Below are 10,087 nucleotides of genomic sequence, written 5' to 3' on the forward strand. Positions count from 1 at the left end.
CAATTTTCTTCAGTTACAATTTCGTACAAATAATTCAAATGCAATTAGCTTATTATGGAAGAGCTATTCGGCAAGTTAAAGCCACATAATAATTAAAATGCTAAAGTAATATGTGGGCGTCCGTGGTTTAAGAAGGTACTTTTAAAGTATGGTTTTGATACAACCCGTTACAAATTGCCTTTATCTTTATCTAAACTTAATTTATATTATTCTTCTTCTTATCTATCTTAGTTAATTTAAATAAATAAAAAAGTTGCGCATGACAGTTTTTCGAGACAGCCCGGTACAAATTAATCGTGTTGAAGGGGAGACGTCTGTAATACGAAAAATATACATTAAAAGCAAGCAAGAAAATTACATTCGATCGTAGCTGAATATTTTATACCCGTCACCGTTATCCTGAGAAAGGGAAAAAAGTAAAAGAAGGTGGGATTGAGTTTTTCTATTTTCAATATACACTTGTTCGCCGTTTTTTTGCATCTACGTGTGTGGGCGTTGTAAGCGTGTCCTTTGAAAGATTCAGGTCATTTTGAACTTCTTTAAGAAATTTTCAGGCGCTGTCTACTTGATTAGGAACAACAAAATTTTTGTGCATTTGGGCAGACGGGCAGATTGACAGTTGGACAGATAGACATGCTTAAGTGCAAGGCGATTTCGGAACTGGACAAGCATTTATATATTTCATGAAGTTTTTGAAGCTTGGTTCTCGTTATGAACGTGGAGAAAAAAATTAAATACTGATGCACTATAATATTGGGTAAGGCATTTTTCCCTTTTTTGTGCAGATACTGCAGAAAAACCTTTTAAAGTTTTGAAAATTTGTCTGCTAGTAGTTTATGAGTTACGAGCAAACAACGCGTTTCTAGTTCCTTTTGAAGAGCAAAGATAGTCTCGGTGTTACTGTAGTGATGGCCTTCAATCGATTTAGCTTATTTCCAACATCAACGTGCTTGCAATGTTTCTGCCAAATTTAAAATCGATAACTTAATATTCGCCAGAAGAATGATTGCAACAGAAATTATACCGACGTCTTGACGAATATATTTAAATAGATTCAGAATAGGATAGGGGTCTGAAGTTCCCTTCTGGGAAATTCAATAGTTTTGAAAATTTGAATATACCCATTGAAAAATCACTTGAATCAAATTTTAATAACCTAAGCTTGGAAACAACAACACGTAATTAAGTAAGTAATTTCGTAATATAATGCTTTTAATCACACTAGCGGACGTAAAGGAAACGGCAAGTAAATTCCGTTCCTTTGCGTTTAAAGTCGAAAACAAAACCTAAATCTTTCTTGTTAATATATACATACATAGGAAGTGGTCAACAACCAGACAAATGACAACTTAAAACTTTTTGGATACTATACCATTAATTACCCACCAAATATACAGGGTAGGAATAACGAAGTAGAAAGTTAAAGTGGAATGTTGGATGCACTCTGGAAGATCATTCATAAACAATATAAATAAAAGTGGTCTAACGTGGTCACACTGAGAAAAACCCAAAAGATTTGGAAATTTTTCTTGATTAGGAAGAACTGAACAACACAGGTTGGGTGCAACCAGTGAAACAGCTACTACACCATGCCCACTTTTTATTGGAGAAACCGAGACGTTGCAATATATAAGCCCATAAGCCATAATCTACAGACAGGGCATTATAACTAACCATAAAACACACCTAAATATCTTTGTTAGCAGTGCTTGAAACTATTTGGGTAGCACACTAAGTTTGGCACTATCCCAGTCATTCTCCATGTATTTTCTATGCGCAGTTTGGTTAAATAGTAAAATAGAAATAGTCTTCCAAGCCGGTGTAAAGCAATCTTTTTTGAAACAACTTTTAAGAGTAAAACATAGAATGAACTATTGCGTTATACTTATTGAATAGGAGTAGTTATCACATACAGAGGGAATGTTTGGTACACGGTAGACTTAAATAAGAATATCAGAGAGAAAAAGGTCAGTTATTATAGAAGTATTGCAACATTCCCAATTACCCCAATTCATAACATATCTTCGTGATTTGCGTTTAGAATTTATCAATTTAAAAAACAACAGTCTCCATATTATTGAATGAATAAAATTGTAAAAGCGCGATGCTCTTAGAGAATTATAATCTCCTCTAGCGCTATTTGTATATATAATTTAAGCTAGCACGTTGTTATTGCTTAATTAGTCTACTTTTCATTGAAAGCCATTCTTAAACACGTATTAAATCAGACAGGGCAGATCACTGGACTTTAATGGACCCAACACATAAAGGTAAGAACGAAAATTTGAAAAGTTGACCATAATTTTTAATTTCTTGGTTACATAGTTCATTGTGGTATAGACAATTCAAGTAACAAGTAGTTCGTCTCTACCGTGTTACAATAAAAAAAAAAAAATTGTTTTGAAAAACTAACATCTCGGGAAATGTAGGAGAAATGGTTCTGAGAATGGTTGCCTCAGCTCTTCCATAGAGACACTTACACTTAATTATCTCAACCAAGTAATTTATTGTAGATGCCTGCGCTATGCAATTCGTTTCTCTTGGGGCTACAATGTTTCAAAGCCTTTTGAAAAGTTCGTTAAGTGCAATGTTAATGCCAATAGTAATGACTCCATTGCACACTACTTTTGTAAAATTTGAGATATTATTTCTATTCTAATGTTAGTCGTTCCATAGTAGTCAGTTCAAGTTAGCTCTTGACGGCGCTTTGTGAAATGGTGTGTTGTTACATTTTGTGGTCTAATTTTAAAAATCCTGAGACGTTTCCTGAAAATATGCTTTCTACTCGGGCTTTAATGTCATTTTACAATAACCAGGATTGTAAAAGCACGGCATCGAAAATGTCACACACAATTATACTCGATTTAAGGGTTTCGCTGTCAAAACGTCTATTACGACGTTTTATCCTGATTTCCTACAAGGCCGACAAGTCTTTTAAAATTCACATGTAACATGTCTAAGGTCTTTTTTAGAGGCTGACAAAAAGGTCTAACATTCGCACATTTCGATAAGATCTTGACCACAGATTATTAATTTCAAAGCATCAATCTTTATATTTAGTGAAGGGTTAAGCTTATACTTCATTTTATAACAGGCCTGTTTATGTCTTTCCACTGTGAAGAATTTCCTACTATGTCAGTTTGTGTAAGGTGTACTGATTTTCTTATGTTGTCTAGTCTTTTACCATCTTCCGCCCATGGTCAAATTAACCAACGTCTTGGTGCACACTTACAACTGCTATCTTCCAAGATACTCCAATTTAATTTAATAAATATTGTTTATATGGTGCCCGTTCCACTTCGCAGCAAAAGATTTGGGAAAGACCACAAATTATCGTTGTTAAAAACGAATTGAACACAACTGAGTAATTTCGTATCAATTGAAATGAGCCTTATGTGGTCTCCTTTCTATCGTTTCCGTGTTCGATCAGTCGAATCTGTTTAGAAATAGTTTTTGTTTTTCACGTGAAAGCGCTACTAGTATTAATGTCACTGTATCAAAGCAGATGATTGCTTATAGTCGTTTTATTTTAGGTCAATTTGTATTGGTAAATTTGATACCCGGGAATACTAACATGTAAACTGCACCGTTAACAGTCGCCATCCGAGGAACTTTCTTTCACTAAACTTAGCCAATTTAAATTAAATTGTAAAGTATTTATGGCACCTAGTGATTCATTTTCATGATTCATTCCATTTAACCTCTTTACCGGATTCGTTTAACGCTCATTTGATGTCAATTTATTAATGCTGTATATATATGAATTTTGCGTTTTGTTTTATGAAAGTTATCTAAACTGATGTTGTTCATTTTTTACTTGATTTTTTGAGATAGAAATCGTAGTTCGTATTTTTTTCAATTGTGTTGCTAAATTTGTTACCGAACACCTAACTAGGTAAACATGCAATTATAACATAAATACTTAGCAATTATGTTCGTGCAAATATTTTAAATCTTTTTGGTTGATATTATACCCGGTTGTTTAATACATGAAATATGATCCACGCAAAATGATAAATTGCTGCTAATAATAACAAGTTTTGAGAAAAGTGCAGTATTCTACAAAAAAAATGACTAAATAAAAGAGCATTGATTTGCAATTTTTTGTGGCTGTAGAATCTAGACCATGGAGTTTAATAATAAAATTTTACATTATCACTCGGAACTGGACGATTATAGTTTAATACACTCTATTAGTCTTCTGTTTTCGATAATACGGCATAATACGGGTAACTAAATTAGTTAGTTAAACGACAGTTTTATTCATAGCTCATGGGTTAGCTGTTCGTAACTCAAATTTTGAAGAGGTTAATTTTGGTCAAAATATCGGCGGTAATTCCAAAACCGTTTTGAATTTGAAGTGAGTTTGAATACAATTGAATACATACAAACTTAAGGACTTACAGACTTACAAAAATTATTTCGTATATTTTCGACTTTTACTCACACCGTTATGGGTGATCACTAAGAGTTCTTACCTCCGGTGTATTTTAGATCCTACCCTAGCTTAAAATCTCGTATTGTCGGACGGTATAGGAAGTTTTTGCTGTGATTAACACCAATTCAGCACCTGTCAGACTCTCTTTTATCTCTACGTCTTACGTCTGTGGTGGTTCAGTCTAGAAGAAGGAAGAGGAAATTATATGCTTCTTCTCTTACGGTCGGATCGGCGTTGCCAATAGGTTATTTAGCCCCATTGGAGACATATCAGCTGACCTCTCCACCACGGTATTTCTACATTCTTTCGCACGACGGTACGGGGACGATATTGGGCAGTTCACGCGACTTTAAACCTGTCACCTTGAACTAACGTTGAATATCAAATAATGTAAATAACTATATTAATGATACCAAGAATATACTACACGTAAAATATGTACATAAAAATATGCTGAAACATACAGCTATAATGAACTTCTTAAGCTACGTGTAGGACCAAAGCGAGTTGAATGACTTTGATCCTTACAGCGTGTATGGGCAACTATGTTTTGATTGTTGTAATTCTGCTGAGTTTAGAGCGGTTGTGTCGACTTTACACACAAATTTGCTTAGAAAGTGTTTACTTATGAAAATACTTATGCCGAAGAATAACTGCGGAATGGGAAAAGCAATAGCAAGTACTTTTATGTGATGCGATAGCTTAAATCTCAATTTTCAGATTAAGTCACAAGGCATTGAATGTGAATAACCTAATTCGATACAATTAGCGATGCACGAACTTTCCTTACTTATGTTTCAAGACAAACGAAAATGTGAAATAAAATGTAAGAATCAATCAGAATTTTAATTTTGTTAGATCTGTGCTATTAGTATTTTATGAGGCTAAATTAATGTATGTCGTAACACTATTGCGGACTGAAAACTTGCGGTCATGTTCCAAGGTTTCACCTTCGATGATAGATTTAGCTACATTTATAGTTACATTGACGAGACCCGACGCATTTTTTAGTGAGTTCGATAACACTTCAAGTTTTTAATTTTAAACTAAGATTCTTTCTATTAGTCAAACATCATTGTGTTCGTGTAGCAACGATAAATACAGATAAAACTTTATATGTCAACTTGCTTTTATAGCCCACAGGGTATATTAATTTTGTCTAGATGTAAAATAGATATTGGAAAATTTACGAAGCAAATTTTATTTTCTGAATTTGTACTACACCAGTTCACGGTTGGGATACCCTACAACAAAATGGCTTTTATAAAACATTTGGCTGTAGGTGAAAGCAAAAACAATAATTTTCGGTCACCCAAATTAATGAATAGTAATGAATAATTTATGAAGAATTAATGATTAACTAATTAATATGAACGTATATATTTATGTATATATATAGTACCTAACACTTAATATGTATATAATATATTTACTTGTTTTTTCGACGTTTCTATTCACGCACACGATAGGGAGATATTACAGTATCAACTATTTTATCACAGCTAAAAATTAAAAATTTCGTAATCCTAAATGATAAATGGAAAAACGCTCGGGAAAAAATTTGTTAATAAATTTATGTGATTTGAAGGCAAGACAATGAATATTTTGAACGGTCCCATTGCAGTAATTGTAATTACATTGGCTTTTGAAGTGCAAGCCGCTCTTTACCGATTCGTACCAGAAAATCTTGAACCATATGTTAATTGCATCGGGTGAAGTGTTCGGCATGGATCACTTTATAAATACAACTGAATGGATGGTTTCTTATGACGATGGTGGGATAAATTTCGACGGAACTGGTAAAGTTCTTTGGGATATAAATGATGATCGTGTAATGGTAAATATTTAAATGAAATGAAAATTGTTTTCCGTTACAGCTTTGTCCAATTTACGTTAATGGAAAAGCGTTTTATTTTGTGCTATTTTGTTGACCAAGTTTCGGTAAATTAAACTAATATAATATATAAATGCGTCCAATACTATAATACTGTTTAGATATAACACGTACAAATCGTTTGTTGTTTGACAGATATGTGCATTTATTTTTGTTCTACCGTGAATGCGGGAAATTTCAATCAACTGTAAGGAAAAAAATAGATTAGCTACAATTTTTGATGAAAGTTAATTTTGTGATCATCGTTATTACTGTTCAAATAAAGTTTTAATTTCATCAATTGTCAATTTTATGTCTTTTTTAATAAAAACATAAAATTAACAGGCCTTTCTATTTATACCTATGTTTGCAATGAAATTTAAACCACTAAAAAAACTGTTTAAGCCATTGATATACTGTTTCGATACACGTTGCATGAATCAACGGGTTCACATGGTGGACGTCTGCAATACAAAAAATAAGAACTAAAAATAAATATATTTAAAATAAGCGAGTCTGACCATTTGCAGAGTTAAAATTTTGCCATTTAAATTTTTTACAGATGGACGCAGATCTAAAAAAATTTTTTCGAGGTAGTGGGACACAAACCCCAATTTCGGTACGCATATTGGACCTTTGTAAAGAAATGAAACATACCCATTCGTATGTCTACGAGGTATGGTCGAGACACGTTTTTCTGGAGGACCTTCAGTGTCCAGAAGTGTGTATGTATAGCGTTATTTTTATCGATTTAAACTTTTCTAAATATATTACCAAATTTAGAAAAAATATCGCCACTACCCTTTTACAGCCAAAGGTGAGGGACAGACGCTTGTTAACATGGAAGGACGTTACAAATCCACTGTGGTTTTTCGAGCCTATGATGAACACAATCGCTTGAGACCTGAAGTTATCAGTCTGCAAGTTCCAGGCGATGTCATTAAAGTCTAAACACTTTTAGCGACTCTTTGCAATAAAATCTGTTTCTATCGTTGAACTAAACATAAAAATGGAATATGCATAGCTTGGAAAACCACTCCAATAAAATTTTGTTAATGGAAACTTGAAGACTTTACGTGATACGTGCGTTAAAATGCCAAATATATTGACTTTCATTCTTAACGGGGAAACTGTTTGAAATATATCTAAATTGCAACGGGGTTATGGCGTCGTATTCCTTTAGCTTGCTATATCGCTCTCCTATTCACTCACAGAAACTCTTTAAAAAACCTGTATAATGCGGCTTCAAAGCTTATTACGGAACTGTGGTCACGATATCGCTGTGAACAATATTGACGTTTTCTTACACTCGTTATATAATAAAATAAACGTTTTGATTTCTGCCTCCGTTTCAATCAAAAAGCCCGCCCTTTTTTTCAGTTTGTGTCTGCCGTGGTGTGTATCGTGCTTATGCAAACAGTTATGTAACATGTTTGCACAAAGTACAATAAGCTCGGCGTACTTACCATGTACCATTTTATTATCTTATGCCCTGGTCAACAGTGTATTACACTGCATGTAATCAAAACATACACAGGAAGGCTATATGGAAATTTTAACTAAATTGTGAAAAACTTAAAATAAGTACGACACACAAGCAGGTGATTCTAAGCCATAGTATTAAAAATTGAAAACTGTATATCGTTCTGACTAAAACGAAATCGTCATTTTGCTAAGGCTAAACGCACGATCGCTGGGCTTACGATCGGTTGAGCACATTTCTATTTGCTTAGAGACCGTCGCTGACGACGGATTGGGCAATAGAAGTCTAAGCCTGTTGACTCCCGTAAATCTCATCGGCACGTTCTTTCTATAATTTGTTGTTTATTTTGCTTTTATCATACACTGGAAAGTCCCCTTCTCCTTTGCTTATAGAAAATTATATCATTACGGGTTCTATGCAAAGGTAAAATGTTTCAAGAACAAAAATACAAGTAAGAAAATTGTATTCGGCAGGACTCGAATCTGAAATACCCACCACTATGCTTTTCTCATTCTGTTCTCCAAGTTCTTTTGTTTGGTACCCATATCGCTGATGTTATTAAGAAAAAATTAAACTACCAAGTAACCGTGCCTATCGTATCTATTTTAGGATATATTTGAGGAATGTACAAAATAAATAAACATAAAACCTCAAAAAACTGAAAAAGCAAAATTTAATCACTTGTGGGCATAGCCAATTTTTTCCTTTTGTGCACATAAAGAGTGGAATGTTGCATAAAGTGAAGTGTTGCATGGATAATTTCAGTCTTTTAACGTAAAGAATTTCCGAGTAACGAGCAAAAACGCACAAATTTTTGTTAAAAAAATGGATCCGTTCAGTTTACGCCCCGTTGTGAGGTTCTGCTCTGACCAATATGACCCATTTTCAATACCAACCTGTGTGCAAGATCTTCCAATGTTTTTGCAAACATTTGAAGTCGATAACTTCATTTTTGCGACCATGAGAGTGACAACAACAAACAGCACACAGACACAGCGGCGGACAGACATGGCTTAATCAATTCAGAATTTCACGCTGATCAAAAATGTATATGCTTTTAGGGTCTTTGAAGCTTCCATTGGGGCGTTATATACATTATGAAAAAAAACAAACTAACCATTCTTCTGATGCAACTATAAGAAACAGGCATTTGATAAAATATAAGAAAAATGGATGAAATTGATGGGTTTTTGATTGTTAGTCATAAACAGTGAAAGGTAGAAGGATGGAATTGTCTATGCTTACTTAAATGAGGAGGCTGCTCGTATTCAAAAATAAAAACGCTCACACAAAGTTATAAATGATCAATCCGTGATCGTTCAATTTTGCAACAAAAGATCTGAGAAAAACATGAAGTTATTGTTGTTAAAAACGAATTCATCACAACTGAGTACCTTATTTATTTGCATTAATTGGATAATATTGATTTGTTCCTTGATCTGGGTGCGTTATTCGATAATGAACCCTGTGTGGTTTCCTTCCTATCGTTACCATGTTGGCTCACTCGAATCTGTTTAGAAACAGTTTTTGTTTTCCACGTTAAGGAACGTGCTTTCAGAGCCGCTGGTATTACTACCACATCAAAGTTCATTAGTTACATTCGTTTTAATTTATGTCAGTCCATACTAATAAAGTTAATAAGCGACATTAATAATTCGCCAAGTTTGCTAATTGGGGTAAACTTCAATGTTTGTAGCTGCCTTTCGCTAAGCTTTATCAATCTATATTTAATTGTAAATTCTTTAAGGCAACTATGCTCTCTTTCAACAATGCATTTAATTTAATCTCCTTATCGGATTCTTTTAATACTCATTTTATGTTAACATATTAATGATACGAACAAAGCCATTAAAATTTGGTGCTTGGATTGTTATGCGTTTTTTACTTGAATCTTTGAGATGAAAATCAATTTTTCCAATTTTTTTCCTAAATTTGTCCTAGAACACCGGGTTCGGAAAACATGCAATTACAGGATAAATACTAAGCAATAACTTCACTGGCGTGAAGTTAGCCCACTGTACATACTCCACGTTTTTATCTTCGCTGAAATGTAGGCTATCTTTATACTTAGTTACCGGCTCTGCCAAGGTAATTGTTAGTAAGTAGAACGCTACAAAATGATTGAAAAAACTGAACAAAAGTAGAAATACAAGCACAAATAAAATAAGAAATTATGTAAATATATTATAACAAATTAAAAAATTTTGATATGGTTTAAAGGGAGCTAAAGCCTATCAGAAAAACTTAATTTCATTACCCTGGTCTCGGTTCATTACCTTGAAATTGATCTCTC

At 33.6% G+C, this 10,087-nt stretch overlaps 1 protein-coding gene across 1 annotated transcript; it reads left to right on the top strand.

Annotated features, from left to right (window-relative positions):
• Nucleotides 1-6,134: 6,134 nt before the first annotated feature.
• Nucleotides 6,135-7,262, top strand: LOC119642952. Its single transcript, XM_038042284.1, has 3 exons — nt 6,135-6,275; nt 6,874-6,987; nt 7,095-7,262. The coding sequence occupies exons 1-3, from the start codon at nt 6,135-6,137 to the stop codon at nt 7,260-7,262; spliced, it is 423 nt and encodes a 140-aa protein (XP_037898212.1).
• The last annotated feature ends 2,825 nt before the right edge of the window (nt 7,263-10,087 follow it).

This window comes from Glossina fuscipes, unplaced genomic scaffold (genome assembly GCF_014805625.2).
Source record: "Glossina fuscipes isolate IAEA_lab_2018 unplaced genomic scaffold, Yale_Gfus_2 301, whole genome shotgun sequence".
NCBI lineage: Eukaryota > Metazoa > Arthropoda > Insecta > Diptera > Glossinidae > Glossina > Glossina fuscipes.